The sequence below is a fragment of the Cyprinodon tularosa genome, unplaced genomic scaffold (genome assembly GCF_016077235.1).
Source record: "Cyprinodon tularosa strain WSP-4 unplaced genomic scaffold, ASM1607723v1 ctg860, whole genome shotgun sequence".
Classification (NCBI taxonomy): domain Eukaryota; kingdom Metazoa; phylum Chordata; class Actinopteri; order Cyprinodontiformes; family Cyprinodontidae; genus Cyprinodon; species Cyprinodon tularosa.
Genome location: NW_024039630.1, coordinates 343,248 through 363,131, shown reverse-complemented (window position 1 = coordinate 363,131; position 19,884 = coordinate 343,248). Strand labels below are relative to the sequence as shown.

The 19,884-nt window shown below is 39.6% G+C and overlaps 1 protein-coding gene across 1 annotated transcript in view; it reads left to right on the top strand.

Moving 5' to 3' along the window:
• Positions 1-10,853: 10,853 nt before the first annotated feature.
• Positions 10,854-19,884, top strand: part of itgb5 (integrin, beta 5) — a 111,602-nt gene continuing 102,571 nt past the window's right edge. Inside the window, exons 1-4 of the mRNA XM_038273205.1 lie at positions 10,854-11,326; positions 14,466-14,551; positions 16,889-17,093; positions 17,170-17,419. Of these exons, the coding sequence (XP_038129133.1) occupies positions 11,269-11,326; positions 14,466-14,551; positions 16,889-17,093; positions 17,170-17,419 (599 nt within the window). The 5' untranslated portion in view covers positions 10,854-11,268. The remainder of the gene's footprint in view (positions 11,327-14,465; positions 14,552-16,888; positions 17,094-17,169; positions 17,420-19,884) is intronic.

The window sequence follows — 19,884 nt, the reverse complement described above, 5'->3', positions numbered from 1 at the left end:
GTAAAATGATAAAATCCTATGTTATGTAGATTTGAATATTTATACATGCAGTAAAGAACCTGGTAGGTTGTAAGTATAAAACAGGGTAGGCAATAATAAGCTTTGCTTCAGCCTGTTCCTTTTTTTTGGTAAATTTTTGTTTTGTTTTGATATTGTTGTTTTGTTGTTTAATGTTGGATTATTTGCTAAAAAATAAAGTGAAAGTGATTACCTGCTGAATCCAAGTACCTCAGAAAAGACAACTAAACTTGACCCCATGGGGGGAATTGGGGTCAGGGGTCACGTTTAGGATTAAGGAGTCAATTAGGTTTAGGTTGGGGTTAGGGTCACGGTTAGATGCATTAGAAACGATTTCTTATCCGTCCATCAGCAGCAGGAGCTGCAGAGATCAGTGAATTCAACCAAAACAACATCCAGATTGAACTTGTTCAAATGAAGTCATTTCAGAACCAATCAGCAATGAGAGATGCTGCCTAGTAATGTGACAAAGGTAAATTTATAAACGCATACTTTAATCTGCTGAGGAAAAACTTAAAAAATGTTTATTTTGGGGGAAAGGTTGGTGTAATCATTTTAAGGCTTTGATTTGTACTTTGTTGTAATGGCCAGCAGAGGGCAGCACGTGCTTGTTATGAGGCTTCTTGAGATGTTTAACAATGTCTTAGAGGAGAAATAAATGTGTTGTTAAAAATATGATTTATGTCAGAGAAAAGAAACCATGAAAAAACAAGCAGGATGGTTCTTATGTGAACTATATTTCCATTTCGGTGGATTAAAACTGGATCAATTCCTGGAATTCTGTTCTTTGTACATTTTCAGGGCGACATTGTGAAAAGTTACTAAAGGACACAAACCTTTGATCAGAGCAGAGGCCTTCAGGGCCCTTCCGTACATTTTTAATCCGATCTTCATCTCATTACGATTCAGAGGTGTTTCTCTAAACGATTTAAATGTTGCTTCATGCTTGTTGCCCTTTGGGAGAAAATTTGGTTCTGCTGTTGTGTTCAGAGGCAGGGGCGGATTTAGGAAATTTGGGGCCCTAGGCAAAGACAGGCAGGGGGGCCTCTGAATTGAGAAAACAACACAGAAAACAGCCCCATTTTACAGATAGAGAAATGTTAATAGAATAGACATCAATGAAAGATTTTTTCCAAGCACTAAGCTCACTTAGCTGATTGCTCCTTCCTGTGTTTCCAAAAAGGCCAAAGTAAATAACCCAGTCCTTCTTTTCACTGTAGACAAGCCATGATCTGCTTATCTGTTCTCCATTTTTCATTTGGATGAAATAATAGCTGCATGAATCATGACAGCAGACAAGATAGAGGAGAGCAGGAGGCGGGGTTACCAATCTACTTGCTCTGGAGAGCAGAGTTCGCTGCTTTTAGATGTTGTCTCCAAAGTCTCCAGTAGCAGAAAAAAGTCTCTAGATTTGGCGCTAGGAGCTTTTTAGAAATCAAAGTGCTAGAGGGGTCTGAAAAGTGGCTAAATATAGCGACTAAAGCGCTAAGTTGGCAACACTGCTCTTTGCATGGTTTGTTTTCAAATGGTTTGCTGCTGTCTGTTTGGACCTTTCTGAACATGTGCAGCAAATGGACTGATCCAATATGGTGGACACTGAAGACACACTTAATATTATCAGCGTTCTGATGGCATTTTAGCAAAATTATTTTATTCAAAAACATAATTAATGTGCACAAATAAGGAATAGTTGCATTAACCATACATGGAAACAGAGTTTTTTCGGGCCCCCAGGAACTTGGGGCCCTAGGCACCTGCCTTGTATTCCCTAATGGTAAATCGTTCCCTGTTCAGAGGTTGGAGCAGGACTGGGCAGTTATTTCACCAAAGACTCACCTTAGTAACTATAGTTATGACCTAACACTGAATTATTAAAGAAATGGATTAAAATAAACTATTATGGTTTTTGGTCTTTGCAATAATCTTCAATATGTCACAGATTTACTACTGGAATATAAGTATTTGTATTTTATTAAATGTTTAGTTTAATATTTATTCAGTATGTAATCAGCAGGTCCACAGAATTTAAACTTTACCCCTAATCTGTCTGTAAAATCAATTAAACATGAACGATGCATTGCATGGTGAAATCCTTCCTTCCTATGCTCTCTGACTTTAAACAACCATTATCTGTTAGATTTTAACTTCTGCAGCAGCAACAGTCCGTCCATCAGGCTGGGCATCCAGGCTCCTAACCATAGTTTTAGTTTTAGTTCAACCCAACTAAAGGAAGAGCTTTAGAGCCCGTACTGCAGAGCAGATAGGAAGGAAGGACCATCAATCAGAGCAGAAAGGAAGAACAGGAGAGAACGTGAGATGGGGAACAAAAGCAGTTACTGAATCTGATTTTTTTCTCCCCATCAGTGAACACCATACCAAGTCCTCCCAGACCAAACTGACAACATTTCACTACAGACTTTTTACTGCAGGGGGAAAAAGCTACTTTCATCATAGGTGAGATGTTTAAACATCCCAGTGGAGGCGTTTGGTTTTAGCTGAAAACAATGTCAAACCAAAGCTGGACTCTAAGGAAAAACCTGCTTCCCCGCTGGATGAAAGTGGCTTCATCAGGATTAATCATCAACTATAAAACCAAAGCAGAGTGCCGACAGTCTAACTGTCCTGTCTGACATTAACAACAGATTATTATAAATAATTGATCTACTTTCCTTAATCAGGAATTTTACTGATGAGGCTTTTTTTCATTCAGAGAACGGATTGTTCTTCAGCTGGTTGAACTTTAAACCCAACAAGGATCCAAACTGTTTAGAAAATCAGGTGTTCGTTATGTTACAGAGGCAGATTTAAGAAATTAGGGGCCCAAGGCGAAGGCCAGCAGGGGCCCCTCTGGAAAGAGAAGAAAAACACAAAACAACAGGTGATTGACTCAGATCCAAATGTTACGTCAGAAAACTCGTCTGATCGGTTTGACCTTTTGTCTCATAGACATAGAGATATGACAGTAGACCCGCATTGACTGTCACAGCGCAGGAATTACGGGCGCCATCTTGGGGAGGTCGACCTGCTACCCTAAGCAGAACAGAAGAAGGACGACTCGGCACTGAGCAGCACATTATTGTGCATCTGAAGGATAAGAAATCAATATACAGCTCTGGATATTTTTACAGTATGTAACAATATAAAAATATATATTTATACATTTTTACAGTCTCTCTCTCTCTCTCTGTCTCTCTGTCTCTCTCTCTCTCTCTCTCTCTCTCTCTCTCTCTATATATATATATATATATATATATATATATATATATATATTTACAGGGCTCGATGTTAACCATTGCCCAATCTCCAGGGGAAAGTAGTTTTCATTGTCGGGAGAGTACAAATTTCATTACATTTACCTGCCAGGCAAGTGGAATGATCGAAAAAAAAAAAAATTATTTATCACTCAAAATTACTTTAAAATCACCGACATTCGATGAAAACGACCCAAAAGCGTTGCCGGCGGCATTTATATAGTATATATATATATATATATATATATATATACTATATATACATGTGTATATGTATATATATATATACATATACATATATATGTATATGTATATATATATATATATCTATATATATATATATATATATATATATATATATATATATATATACTATATATACATGTGTATATGTATATATATACATATATATACATATACATATATATGTATATGTATATATATATATATATATGTATATATATATATATATATATATATATATATATATATATATAGATATATATATATATATATACATATACATATACATGTATATGTATATATATATATACATATACATATATATATATATATATATATATATATATATATATATATATATATATATATATATGTATATGTATATACATATATATATATATATACATATACATATATATATATATATATATATATATATATATGTATATGTATATACATATATATATATATATACATATACATATATATATATATATATATATATATATATATGTATATGTATATATATATATATATATACATATACATATATATGTATGTATATATATATATATATATATATATATATATATATATATATATATATATATATATATATATATATATATATGTATATGTATATATATGTATATATATACATATACACATGTATATATAGTATATATATATATATATATATATATATATATATATATATATATATATATATATATATATATATATATATATATAGAGAGAGAGAGAGAGAGAGAGAGAGAGAGAGATACCATGGGCTCTCTTTATTGGTCCAATGTTTCATTTACAATAAACACAAGTAAATATATAAATATACTCATATACAACAACCCAAAAGAAAAAGCAAAAGACATGAATGCACCCCCCCCCCAAAAAAAAAAAACAAAAAAAAAACTGAGAATAAGCATTTCATTATTTACACGACAGAGAGATCTGTCGACCGCCCCAAGATGGCGCCACCCAATCATTTAATGTCTATGGTCTTTATCTCCATGTGTTATTTCTTCTTCTCCTCCAGTCTGTGTTTTTCTCCCCCTTTTCATTTCCTTTTTTCTTGTAGTCTCTCCTTTTCATCTGATCCCATGCAGAGTCATTTTATTGAAAGTGTTTTTTAAAATCATAAATGTAACGAATGTTAGCAAATAAGTGAGAACTGCAGAGGCATAATGTATATGAGGAGTTTATGGGGCCCTCAGGAACTTAGGGCTCCAGGTAACCGCCCACTTTTGCCTAATGGTAACTCTGCCACTGGGCTGTTATGGTAACCAGTGGAAATCTGTCTAAATATGAAAAGGTGGTTTAAATGTTGGGGGGGTATAACCCTAAACAATCCTCTCTGGCATCAAAGCGTTTTTTTTCTGCCTGGATGATCTCTGTCTGGGAAAAAAAAGCCACATGAGAGCGGGATCTTTTTCTTTCTAAACCAACATGATTTCATCCTCTCTGGTTTCTTTGAAGCTTGTTTGCATTTTCTCATGTTTGCATGATCCAAGTTATGTTTTAAATGTTAAAAGTGAAACCAGTGAGAAATCTGCAGGTTCTAAACATTTCTCCAGCTTTAATGGTCACGTTTTAGTGCACAAACCAGGAACTTTGGCTTTTTCCATAATCAGCCGAACAAACAACCTCACATGTGATGAGCCCGCTTAAAGGGGGTTCAAAGGGAGAAATCAGAATAATAATATTGCGTACGGGTGGCTTGCAGTAATGTAAAGCCTTTAACCTTTGAGCGGGGGTCAGTCAGAAGGTTGAGGCCGGGGGATGATGGAGCTTTTTGCTCTTCGTCCTTCACCTGTTATAGAGTTTGTCTGTTAGGCAGAGATGCGGCCCAGAGGTTCATAAAAAACAGGAATTTCTGTTGAACTTGTGCAACAGCAGCATTTTCAGAAACCTGATTCTGAGTTTATCTTTGTCCCTGGAGGAGAGTCTGGAGACTCCTTCAGCGTCTGCTGTTCCTTTAAAGGAATCTGCGTGGTCAGATGTGACCTCTGACCTGCCAACCAAATCAGCTACTGTCTGCTGATATGAGCAGGGGAGGCTGTGCGCCTCAGTACAAAAAAAGGAACATCCAATGAACAACATTCTCTGCTTTCTTTAGTACAAAATGTTGCTCTTTTCAAAGTCTCAATGAACACTGATTTTTTTTTAGCACCAAATTTTAAACACTGAATTTTTTTAATTCATTGGATTCCTTACACTAAATTTTTATGTGGAAGAAATTCAGCTGCAAAAAATTCCCCTGCAAAAATCAGCTGCAAAAAAAAATCAGCTGCAAAAGATCCAGCTGCAAAAAAAAAAAAAAAACAGCTGCAAAAAATTAACCTGCAAAAAAATTCAGCTGCAAAATTTCAGCTGCAAAATATTCAGTGGCAAAAATTCAGCATCAAAAAATTCACCTGCTAAAAAATTCGGCTGCAAAAATTTCAGCTGTAAAATATTCAGCTGCAAAAAATTCAGCTGCAAAAAATTCAGCATCAAAAAAATTCACCTGCAAAAAAATGTAGCTGCAAAATTTCCGCTGCAAAATATTCAGTGGCAAAAATTCAGCATCAAAAAATTCACCTGCTAAAAAATTCAGCTGCAAAAATTTCAACTGCAAAATTTCAGCTGCAAAATATTCAGTGGCAAAAATTCAGCATCAAAAAATTCACCTGCTAAAAAATTCACCTGCAAAAATTTCAGCTGTAAAATATTCAGCTGCAAAAAATTCAGCTGCAAAAAATTCAGCATCAAAAAAATTCACCTGCAAAAAAATTCAGCTGCAAAAATTTCAACTGCAAAATTTCAGCTGCAAAATATTCAGTGGCAAAAATTCAGCATCAAAAAATTCACCTGCAAAAAAATTCAGCTGCAAAAATTTCAACTGCAAAATTTCAGCTGCAAAATATTCAGTGGCAAAAATTCAGCATCAAAAAATTCACCTGCTAAAATATTCGGCTGCAAAAATTTCAGCAGTAAAATATTCAGCTGCAAAAAAATTCAGAATAAAAAAATTCAGCTGCAAAAAATTCAGCATAAAAAAAATCACCTGCAAAAAAATGTAGCTCCAACATTTCAGCTGCAAAAATTCAGCATCAAAAAATTCACCTGCAAAAAAATGTAGCTCCAAAATTTCAGCTGCAAAAATTCAGCATCAAAAAATTCACCTGCAAAAATTTCAGCTGTAAAATATTCAGCTGCAAAAAATTCAGCTGCAAAAAATTCAGCATCAAAAAATTCACCTGCTAAAAAATTCGGCTGCAAAAATTTCAGCTGCAAAAAATTCAGCCGCATAAAAATTCCCTGCAAATTCTTTGCAGCTGAAAAAATTCTCCTGCATAAAAAATCAGCAGCAAAAAATTCAGCCGCAAAAAAATCGACTGCCAATATGTCGACCTTTTGGTGAACTCAGGCCAAAGCAATCGACACTCGATGCAGTCGAGCAGCTTCTAGCCAATGAAATCAGCTCATTTGGTCCGAAATAATAAGGAAGTTTTCCATCGGCTGCTTCTTCCGGATCAAACCAAGAGCCTTGACAGACGGGGGTGCTGCACTAGCTGTGATTGGCTGTTATTTCACCCAGTCCCATTAGATGGAAAACTCTAATAGCTGTCTATTAGCAGCTACCTGACGTTTTGTAATCAGATCTATTTAACAAGAAAAACTCTTCAAGAACAAAGCTATGCCCACCTGTTGTGTCATGTGACCAAATGAGCTCATTTCATTGGCTAGAAGCTGCTTGACTGCATTGAGTGTAGATTGCTTTGGCTTGAGTTCACGTCGACACATTCGCAGCTGAATTTTTTGCAGTTGAATATTTTGCAGGCAAATTTTTACCAGATAAAAATGAAATATAATGAATTCAATGTAAAAAATAAAAATGTGTAAAAAAAAAAAAAACTCATTAACAGACGTCAGATCTTACTTTTGTTATTCTTTTAACCTTAAGTTTCTCAAGGTGATTGGGAAATTATGGTTTTCTGCAAAGAAATAGAAATCATGTCTTTTCTTCGCAAAATATTCCAGTCCAAGTTTTATTGATTTTAGAGTTTTAAATCTGTTCAACTTTGTTTTTTTTTCCAGCGGATCCCCAAAATGTTAGCCTTTGACCCCAAAAATAACAATCCAACAGAAAGGTGACAATCTAAAATAAATACTCACCCTATAGTTATTCATACATAGGAAGTGAAGTAATTATGCTATTTTTAATATATATATATATATATAAAATTATGTTTAATTCATCATCTGAATGTATTTGTTGAGAAATTTTGTTATTTAATTGTGAATTTCATAATTTAACGTTTTATACGAATCATTAGACTTTAAAGGAAAAGTCCGGTTAGCAGGGAACAATCAATGGATCATTATTAGCAGTGATTTAATGAATTTAGCGTTAATCAGTAAAAGAAAAAAATTATAATTTTTGATTTAATATTTTTTGATCACTGAGTCTGGGAGCGGTCATTTTTGCCCAAATATAGTAACCCCTCCCTCCTGCCATCTTCCAGCAGTGACGTCACGGTGCGGTAAGCCTAGCGCCATTCTCCCCGCTTTACAAGCTAAATCAATGGGAACTACTAGACACGTCTGCAATCAACAACAATTATTGAAGATTTCCAGAGGACTTCACCATTGAAATTCACCAGAGCTATAGTGAAACTGACAATACATCAGGTAAAAGCGGAAAAGAATATAAGTTATTTTTAGTGTTGCGCCATTTTTCTGCCCCAATACCCGGCTGTGCAGTATCAGCCGATACGGAAATTGATGTGTGTGTATATATGAAGAACTGCATTCTACTTGGATGTAAAATAATTGCCATCATGGTTTCATGTCAAGCTGCTGCCTACCTTTGTGAAGCAGGAAAAAGACTAAACAGTGAATCCAGTAGAACTTTTTATTGCCTACCTGGAATGGGTGACAATAGTTAATAAACTTTTGGCTCTCAAAATGGTATCAGTGCCCTATTAGTTGGTACTCGCTGATACCGATGCCACCATTTTAGTGCTGGATCGGGGTCCCGCCCGATACTGGTATAGGTATCGGTGCAACACTTGTTATTTCACCTTTCTGATTCTTGATCCTCCACAGACGGGTTCGTCGTTGGATCGCCAACTTGAAGAGGGAGGATTTGCCACCGAACTTCACCACAACACCAGATACAGCACTGGGACTTGATCAACAGCCGATACCGCACCGTGACGTCACAAACCAGTAGGTGGCAGTCAAGGGCGTAGGTTTGAATTAAACTTTGGTAGGGACACTATTGGTCTGATGTCATTGGTCCTATGCAAAAATATGCATGCTGGTTTTTTTATGCTTGACGTGGAAATCAGTGTGTATTTTGTTTAAAGATAAAAGCACCATTTCTTGCTACATTTGTAAAAATGTTTATCAATGTTTGAAGCATCATCGGCTCTGATGAATGACAAATTATGACTTTTTTCCACTTTGAAAAGGTTTGCATTTCAAATTACCAGCGACTCAGACAGAAAGTAAATCTGTGCCTATTTAACTAAATATAGTCTAAATATGTCTGTTATATGTGGATTTATCCTGTTTTTTTCTTTTGAAGATATACAATTCTGGAGAGGTAAAACCCACTCTTATCTTTTAAATATTCTCTCTGTATCATGAAACAAAGCAAAATTATAGATTCAAGGGACACAAAATAAATGTATTGTATTTACATGAGAACTGGAACTGACACTGAGCATTTAGAATATTAATTTCACTCTACAAGTCATCTAGGCTGTAGTTACTCTATTTAACCCATATCATGTATTTTATCTTGGGCTGAAACAATTCATTGGAATAATCAATTATTAAAATGTCAACAAATTTAGTGATCGATTAATCCTTAACTGGAGTATAGAGACTCTAAAACATGTCTTTAGCTCACAGAGCGACCGATTTAGAGCAGGAATTATACCAAAATTGTAAAAAAAATATATATATATATAAACAAAAATGTTTTTATCTGTCAATATTCAACATAGTCAACATAATATATGTTGGTAAGGACAAGTAGGTCGGTCCAAAATGTTGGTAGGGACATGTCCCCATGGTCCCTATGCAAACCTACGCCCATGGTGGCAGTAATGTTCTTTGACAAACATGGATGCCTCCAGTAAAGCACATTCTGAATTAAGAACACTGATCATTTATTGAACACTACGTAATAATTTCATATTTAAAGTACTTTTAGAAGTTTATGGAAGAATATTAAGGCCACTGAAAAAATAAAAGAAAGGTTAACTGATTTTTGAATATTATTTCAATTTAATATCAGAAAAAAAGTCGGAATTCGGACTTTAATCTCAGAATTGTGGATCTTAATGTAGATGGGCTCCATGAAGGCAGAGATGTGGAGATTACTGACAAAGATATGAGTTGTTTGGGAGGAACAGGAACACATTAATGGAAAATGACGGAATTAGTTGACTCTTTATGTGCCTGAAGGGTCCCCGGTGACGCTATTTGATTAATGGAAGAGCAGAAGGTGTTTAAAACAAGAGAGATAGGATCTAAAACAGGCATGGCTACAGCTTGATGCTAACATGTTTGTTAGCTGTCAGAATTCTGAGATTAAAGCCAGAATTCTGAGATTAAAGTCAGAATTCTGAGATTAAAGCCAGAATTCTGAGATTAAAGTCAGAATTCTGACCTTTTTCTCATATTTTACTGAAATAAATTTTTTATTCTGAATATGACCGGTGTAGGTACCAGATTGACTCGGGGGCCTGCGCCTCTTGAGATGCGTCAGAGCGCCCGCCATCTTAAATGTGGCAAATCTGCAGTTTCTCAGTCACTTAAACAGTATCAGAGGGACTTTAATCTCTGAATATACTTTGTATTCGTAGTATTTTTGTTTTTGTAATATTACAAGTTTATTTTTTGTATCCCTTTAGCTTCATTCTCCTGCATTTATTCTCGTTACAAATGCAGACCGCGGGCTCAATGTAGTTTGTTTGAGTGGCGTTGCCATAATGTCACATCATCGGGAGGCGCAAGGCCCATGGAGAATTTCTTCGTAAAATTTTCCGTTTACAAACCGCAATCCCGCTTTCGAATAAAACCTACACCCCGCTATAATTACTTTAGTAAGCTGTCCAGTCCAATCAAAATGTTTTGCGCAATTGTGCAAACGTTAAAACAATTATGTATTGTGACGTCATCAAAAGGAGCAGGCCCCCGAGTCAATCTGGCAGCCCGAGTCAATCTGGTACCTACACCGGACTTTTTTTTTAAAGGTCCGATATGCCATTTTTCCGAGCTCCAGTGAACGCATCCTAATCCCCACCGTGGATGGGGGCGTGGTCTCCAGCTGGGACGTAAACTGGACGCGTCTCCAAAGCCACAGAGTCCAACACTGAGCTCCGGTCTGGATGTTACCGGAGCCCCGCTGGGTTTGGGTCACCGTTCCGTCCTGTTCTGCGCCGCCATGACGGCCTGAAGCAGGTTCTGGGAGCAGTTGTCTCCGAAGAGGCTCTAAGAGGAGAGCAGAGGAGGCGAAAGCCCGCAGAGGGACCGAGCAGGGAGCGGGTCCGAAGGCTCTGGATCGGTGCCGAGCGCTGGCTGCCGGCCGGCGGTAGGATGATCGGAGGAGACCCGCTGAGGCGGCCGGAGCGGAGCGGCTTGAGATGGGGGGGCTGATGGGAAACTAGACACGTCGACGCGTGTTTTCTTTCTTTGAGTGTAGAGCTATAGACCTAGAAGCTGGAGGCGCTGTGACACCATGTGGAGAGTAGCGGTGTGCTGGATGCTGCTGCAGACGCTGCTGCGCTCCGCTGCAGGTAGGAGCCGCCTCGGTCCGACCTGATCACTAACAATAATTCACACATCAAAGGATCCATGGAAGATCAAACATGTCCCTGGAAACCTTCTCCTGTATTATGGCTGAACAGCTGTTTGTGTTTCTGATGGTTGGAAGGACCCCTTACCAGCACCCTAATCTCCAGTCCGGGATGGATTCATGGTTCAGCAGGTGGATCAGAGCAGAGGGGGGGGATTTACCATCAGGCAACACTAAGCAGTCCCCATAAAACTCTGATTACATGTATGGTTAATACAACTATTCCTTATTTGTTCACATTAATTATGTTTTTGATAAAAATCCTTTGGCTAAAATGCCATCAGAATGCTGATAATATTAAAGTCGTAGGGAAGTCATATTTAAATGTCAAATTATTTTGGCTTAAACATGTATATAAATTTACTCTTTATCACTCAGATCATATTCTCCCAAAAGTTAGAAAAATTTATATTTAAAAAAAAAAAAAACCTGTCTAAAAATCTGTGTTTCTTTTTCCTGTTATCTTCTGCAGGCCAGTTAGTTCTACGTCAGCCTGAACACCTAAATTCGGCCAATCAGATGTCAACGGTCATCTGTCAATCACATTTTTTTGGTCATAGCATCTTGATTCATGTGTCGCAGCTAATATACGCAAAGGTTGAAATCAGAATTATTTCCTTTCCCATTGAGTTGCGTCCCAGTGTTCACGGGGATGGACGTCTGTGTCTTCGGCAGGCGTAGAGCTAACAGAACTGGCGGCGTTGCGAGGCAAGGGCTCAAACATGTACGGCTGGAAGCCTTCTACACCAAACCAAGCTTCTGCCGCCCTGGCGTCCTCTTCCACAACATCTTCGTCCCCGCTTTCCTCCTCTAAATAAAAAATGGATGACGGAGGAGACTCATCCACGACCTCCGACACTAAACTCTCCTCCTCTTGCATGTTTCCTCTGTCCATAGCGTTCCTTGACAGCGTCGTTTCTAAGGCACCAATTTAGTGCTACTTGGTCCCAATGGAATTTCCCATTGGGAACCTGCTAGCACTAAGTTGCTAACTGGTTAGCAAGATGCTTCCGAGACACCGGCCGCAACCAAATGTGCTTGTGAACCTTCCGCCACAACAATCCCGCCCCCTTGGTAATCAACCAATCACATTCACTCGTATAAAGTCGTGCACCACTCGGGAGAATTCCGAAATGCAACGATTGGAATGGCCGCTTCCCTACGATTTTAAGAGCCTCCTTTAAGAGGTCCAAACAGACAGCAGCAAACCATTTGAAAACAAACCATGCAAAGAGCAGTGTTGCCAACTTAGCGCTTTAGTCGCTATATTTAGCCACTTTTCAGACCCCTCTAGCACTTTGATTTCTAAAAAGCTCCTAGCGCCAAATCTAGAGACTTTTTTCTGCTACTGGAAAATTTGGTGACAACATCTAAAAGCAGCGAACTCTGCTCTCCAGAGCGAGTAGATTGGTAACCCCGCCTCCTGCTCTCCTCTATCTTGTCTGCTGTCATGATTCATGCAGCTATTATTTCATCCAAATGAAAAATGGAGAACAGATAAGCAGATCATGGCTTGTCTACAGTGAAAAGAAGGACTGGGTTATTTACTTTGGCCTTTTTGGAAACACAGGAAGGAGCAATCAGCTAAGTGAGCTTAGTGCTTGGAAAAAATCTTTCATTCCTTTAGAGACAGCATGAAAAGTCAGCTGAGTACAAAACATAGAGAGGAAAACAAGAAGAGAGGGACACAACCTAGAACAGATAATGGATGTCTATTCTATTAACATTTCTCTATCTGTAGAATGGGTCTGATTTGTGGGTTGTCTTCTCCATTCAGAGGGCCCCCTGCCTGTCTTTGCCTATGGCCCCACATTTCCTAAATCCTCCCCTGGACTGTAGTCCATATTTCAGATTAAACTCTGAACTCTGGCTGAGATTAATCAAACCTAATCCTGAATATTTTTCAATCTCCTCTTCAGCTCTCATTGTGGAGGAAACTGACCTGTAATCCCTGCTGGACTCTGATGATGTTTGATCAGCTTCCATAGTTTCCTAATTAATCAATCAGCTTTCCCGTCGTATCGCTTAGAGCAGAACCAGGGAACAGATCCTGCTGGTTTGTCCTGTCATTTGATGAGCATTCGTTATCTTGGTTCATCTTCAGAACAACTGGGGATAAAATCTACAGATTAGAGTCTTTAACAGGTTGTCTGATCAGCTGATAGAACTCCCCATGAGGAGAGCAGCTATCTTAGGCTGAAGGAGATTTAGATCAACATGAAATATGAGATAAATAAAGTTTTATGAATCATGTTATTGTAGCTCAGCTGCTCCAAGTCATTGTTTGTGATCAATAATGAGGAGAATAGTAGAAACCAAACCTTCTACTGTCGTTCTTCTTCTAACGTTTTCCTGGGTGATAAAAGTTCAGAAGCGGGTCACCGGGTAAAGGACGGCTCAGGTTGTTCTGGGAAAATCTATCATTTTATTCTATAGAGCTGGACAGTTATTGTTTGGAGGCCCTGAATCAACATTTCTCTGCACCCTCCACCACATCTGACTGGGGGTCAGTCAGCCGGGTGTCGGACTGTCAGACGGGTCAGTCAGCCGGGTGTCAGACGGGTCAGTCAGCCGGGTGTCGGACTGTCAGACGGGTCAGTCAGCCGGGTGTCGGGATGTCAGACTCTTTTCTATACCGGGTAACTTCAGTATCTCCATTGCAGCTGAATAGAAGATCTGAAATGAACGATTTTACTTGATTTCCACTGATAGAAACTACTTTAGTTTGATTTATTCAGCATTTTTATTCACTCTGCTGTTTAGTGGATCTTTCTGCAGGCGTGAAGGAATAAACTAAACATTAAACATTCACATTTAAGACTTTAAAGATATAAAACAGTCTGTATGAGATTTTATTCCAGCCATGGGAACAATAATTGGTTGGTTTCGGGTTACGAGTCGACAGTTCTTCTCGCTGTGGATCCGTTTCAGCGGCGTTCTCTGGTGTTGAACTGTTACAGGAACCACTTCCTGTTTGTCCGCCTGCAAATCAAACGTCCTCCATCTGAGATGTCAGGTATTGTTTCTCCTGTTTCTACTCTCTCCTCCTCCAAACTTTGCCGCTGATCTTCTCCTCCCAGGTCTGAACGTCTGTATGAGCGGCAGCGCCACGTCCTGCGAGGAATGCCTCCTGATCAACCCCAGCTGCACCTGGTGCGCCCAAGAGGTGAATGACCGCCACCCTGCAGACACCTGTAGGGCGGAAATCTGTTTAGGAAGTTTGAACAAGCAGGCGAATCATTTTAAATGCAGTTTTTCTGGTTTAAGAAGCCTGTTTTTTTTTCAGAATCCTGAGTTTTTTAATATTTGATTCAGAGTCGGGAGCTTTTTCATCTCCAGATGTGGTTGTGATGTTTCTAGAAATGGAGGACGCTCTATGAAGCGTGTTTTAGATATAAAAGGTCTGACAGTGGTGCTCTAAAGCCAAAACAGAACGATCCAGTTTTCCCGATGGGGCAGAAGGGAAGGTAGTAGCTGCTTCAGCGGTGATGGAGTCCAAGATGGCCTCCTGAGCTGCAGCAGCAGGAGGAGGAGGAAGATGAAGAACTGTTCAGTTTAGAAACAAAAGTTGAATCAGTCGATTTATATCTATAACGCTAGCTGTCGTCTCAATGCCCGTTACAGAGGCGGTTAGTGGATCCAGTTGGATGAATCCACAACCAGTTAAATCTGCTGGTGAAGATTCTCAGTCATCCAGGTCAGAGTCATTCCAAAAAAGTTAAACAATCCACTGGACTTTGTTTCCAAATTTGAAGACGTTTCTCTTCCATCGAGGAACATTTTTCAATTCAAAATATCAGAAATAGTGTTGAGTTCCAGGTTTAATCCAGCAGCCCAACAAAGCCTGGTTTTTGTCTAGAAAACATGCAAATTGAACCAGACAAAGGGGTCCACCCCTTTGGAAAGGGGGTCGTTTGGCTTCTTTGTTAACCTGCAATGCTCCATACCTGCATTGATCTGCAGACGCTCCATTCATATTAGGTCTGGGGGTTTGTCTTTAGGATGCACTAGTCTCTGTTTAAGGGTCTGGTTAGGTTTGAGATGTACTGGGATTTTGTGTTTGGAGAAAATCGTCTCGAGTCTCCAGCAACATATGGGATAGAGATGTTTTTGCGTTAAATTTTCTCACCGTTATGTTCTGCTGCGGGTCTTTTACAGGTTTGAAGACTATCTTTAATGTTTTTCTGTTGTTTGCTCTTCCCTGTTTTAGTGCGGTCATGCTCTGCCCGGTGTTGGAAGGTTTTCTAATCCAAAACAAGCTTTTGTTTTGGTCTGCTGTATAAAACCTGGAACTCAACGCTATTTCTGACATTTTGAATTTAAAAATTTTCCTGGATGGAAGAGAAACGTCTTCAGACTTTGAAACAAAGTCCAGTGGATTGATTTTAACTTTTTTGGAATAACCAGTTGAACCCTCTATAAAAATACATTCAGTTCATTGATACTGGAGAAGATTAACAGAATAACAGAATTTTATTTATTGTTTCATAATAAGGAAAAAGTTTCAGAGAATCTTTAATCTGAAGAATAATTTGACGCATCTAGATATTTGACTTTTTCTCTTGATTCAGCTTAAAGCTAACCGGTAACTGTTAGCTTAATTCTCGATCTGTTCGACGTATCGATGCCCCCTGCTGGCAGGTTTCTTCTTCTTCTGTACCTTTATAGTCGGATTGCTGCTGCTTTCCGCTGTAGCTACCAGATCTGCTCGGTTCTGCTTCCTGCCGGTGACATTACGCTACCTGATTGGCTGAACGTTGCTCCATGATGTAAAACATAGTGGTTGCCAGGGCAACGGTAATAACATCATGCAGCGTCCGTGTGCCAAGTCAGCAGATTTGTAGCGTTAGCGTGTCTAATGACTGAAGTTTTACCGGATCGATAACAAAAGTGAAAAATAAATCAGTTTCTGGTGAACAAAGTAACTGTTAGACCGTGATATAAAGAGCTGGGTAGCGCTGTGGCTAGCTGTAGCTAACAGGTTAGCCTCTTTTAGCTCGCTCAGTTAGCCATATTAAGCTACACTACTTTTAAATTTGTGTCAACAACAACTGTTCGTTTTCTAAAAGTAGATTAATTGTTTTATTTGTCTAAAATCTTTATGAAAGTCATTTTTTAAGATGTGCCATTTGTCCTTCCTGTCCTCAGATATTAATAAAAAGAATAAAAATAAGCTGAGCTCCTGTTAGCGCTGAGCCTGAACGATCAGACATGTTCCTGCTGCTCTGATGGAGGAGGAACGTTTCCTCGCCTTAACCAGGAGCTCAGGGACTTGGCTACAGGCCAGTGGCCTTTAGGGGGCGCTAAACTGGTGCCTATTAGTTACATGGTGTTGCTATAGTTACTATTTAAGTCTGAGCCCAGAGTGCTGCTGTATCTACCCGACGATAATCGATGTGGCTCAGTGGTAAAACCTCATCGTAGCTCAGATTTCCAGTAATGGTTTAGATCTAGGAAGGCGTTTCTTTCTAAGATCTGATTTCTGTTGCTTCTGATCTCGCAGGACTTTGGGAAGCGGCGTTCTCTGACGTCACGATGCGATTTCAAGCAAAATCTGCAAAAGAGGGGCTGCGAGCCTCGCTTCATCGAATCTCCGAGGAGCGCGGCGTCCGTCCTGGAGAGCCGTCCCCTGAGCAGCAAGGGATCTGGGGCGGCGCACGACGTGGTCAGTATCACGCCTCAGAAGATCTCCCTCAGCCTGCGGCCAGGTAAGAACCGCCCGTGTGTAAAGGAAGCTCACGGCGTCCGTCTGTGCCTGACCCGGCTGACTCCGCCCCCCTGCAGGAGACCCCGTCTCGTTCAACCTGCAGGTACGGCAGGTGGAGGACTACCCTGTGGACCTCTACTACCTGATGGACCTCTCGCTGTCCATGAAGGACGACCTGGACACCATCCGTATGCTCGGCACCAAGCTGGCCGAGGAAATGGGGAAGCTGACCAGCAACTTCCGCCTGGGCTTCGGCTCCTTCGTGGATAAAAACATGTCCCCCTTCTCCTACACCGCTCCCAAGTACCAGGAGAATCCCTGCAACGGGTAGGAAGCAGCCTGCAAATCCACTCAGGCTGGTTTTATTTCCCCTGAAACTTTGCTTCCTGGTTTGAATTGGAAAAGTTTCCTGTTGATCCAATACCCCACTCCCTTAAAGAGACATATACCCCATTCACAGTACCCTTTCAAAAACCGTGCCGAGACCGGTCCGAGCTCAGTAACTGAGATAACTTATGGTGTGCAAATGGAAAGCAAACTGAACTGAACCAAGCTAGACACAACCGGACCGCGCTAACTGCAGACCAGTTCCAGAGGTGGGCTCGGCTCCGTTTTTCCCCTGGCTCGGTTCTCTGATAACAAGAGCGCATCAGCAGAAGGCGTCATCTCCGTCTGGCTGCACATCGCGATTCACACTCCATTCCACTAGTTGGCGGTAATGAGAACAACTTCTTCTTCAACTATAAACTACAATCGAAATCTTCTACACGCAACAGTTTAAATAATGGAATTTTAAATAACACCGAAGTACAGCAATAATAATCAAGCATTACTTTCTGACTGTGACGGGCGCCGCCATTTTGATTTGCTTGATTCCCTCCTTCTTCGTCTTCTTCTTCTGGTGTTTTATGGTGGTTGGCAAACAACTTTTGGTGCATAACTGCCACCAACTGCTTGATTTTCTCCTTTAATACTGGCAGTAAGGGGTGTAAATCACATCCATCATGGCGATTCGATTCAGTATCGATTTTCTGACCCAACGGTTCGATTATTTTCGATTTCTTTCTTTTTTTTTTTTAACACCTTACAGGCTAAACAAAGTTTCAAGTTTGAAATAAATCAATGAAAGCTTTAATATCATTATGCATTTTTTTTTTTTAGAAACAACAGCAAATAACAGAAGTAGAAAAGGTGAATCAAAAAATCCTGCAAAAAATCAGTGCAATGAGTGCAATGCAATACCTCGGCTCCAGACGTCCCGCCCCCTCCACAGACGCTCCGCTGCTCCTCTCCCAAATTGTAGCTGACCGCAGACAGGAGGCCGACTTGTTTTGTTTTTATGACCGAAATTACGGAAAATAACTCTCCGCTCTTTTTGGCCCTCATGTCCCTCCGTCGTCGGAGTAAACTCGCCCCCACTTCCTCGCCGCCTCGGCCGTATCTAGACCCACAGTGTGTAGCTCAGACCACGCTTCAATATTGAGCATAAATCAAAAATGTCTGCATCAAGCTCACTGCAACACACTGCTGTAAGAGTATAACCAGGAAGCGAGGTAGGAGGGCAAAATAGGTTTAGCGCCACCGCAGCACGGGAGGGAGAATTACGCCCAGGAGCAAATGGATAAAAATAGACCGGAGGAAAAAACAACATGAATCGATTCTCTTGCGGACGTACAAAACAATTATTATTTACAGCCCTATACCGCTGGTCGTCACTAGGAGGGGAGGAGTCGAGGAACCGAGATAGCATGATGTGTAAACGGTTGTCAGAACCGAGCTCGGCCTGGTTAACTGATCCGAGCTCGTACCGGTCTCGGCATGGATCATTTTTTCAAAGGTAGTGTAATTGGGCTATATGCAGGTATGGGGCACTGCAGTGCAGGCTAATAAAAGAAACCAAACGACCCCCATTCCAAAGGGGTGGATCCGTTCATCCATGTTTTCTAATCCAAATCAAGGCTTTGTTGGGCTGCTGGATAAAACCTGGAACTCAACTCTATCTCTAATATTTTGAATTGAAAAATCTTCCTGGATGGAAGAGAAACGTCTTCAAACTAGGAAACAAAGTTCAGTGGATTGTTTTTTATTTTTTATTTTATTTTTTTTTAAATTATAAATATACACTTGTTTACACATATACATACAACTACAAAGACATACACATATATATACACACATATACAACTACATCTATACATAGACACATACCTACACACATCCACATTTATTTGAGGGGGGGCAGAGGGATTGGGGGGGGTACAGAGTTTGCCATAATACACGAGGTAGAGAGGTCACTTATCAAGACAGTAACAGGTGCTTATTGTGTACGTTTTTGTAAATACATTTTCAGTGTGGGCCAAGGTCCAGACACTCTGGAATCTGGTTGATTATCAAGGATTATGGCGGCCTGTTGCATAGCAACCAATCCCAAAAAGTTGTTCCAATTCTGTACATCAAAACAATTATAGTTCCTTTCCTTCCAGTTCAGCAATATTCTACGTTTGGCTGCTAAAAAGCCCAGTGATATGATATAGTCCACATTCTTTGATGTAGAGTCTTAAGTCTTTGTTCCAAGTAGACAATCCAGAGGGCAAAGTGGTATTTCCATATCTAGTATATGAGACAATGTGTCAGTTATATTCCTCCAGAATGTTTGGACAGGCGGGCACTACCAAAGCATATGCAGCAGTGTGTCCTCTGACCCACAGCCATTCCAGCACAATTTACACTTTTCTTTGTCCTTTTTATTTAGAATATAAGGTGTAATATATGCTCGATTTGTTAGTTTGTGC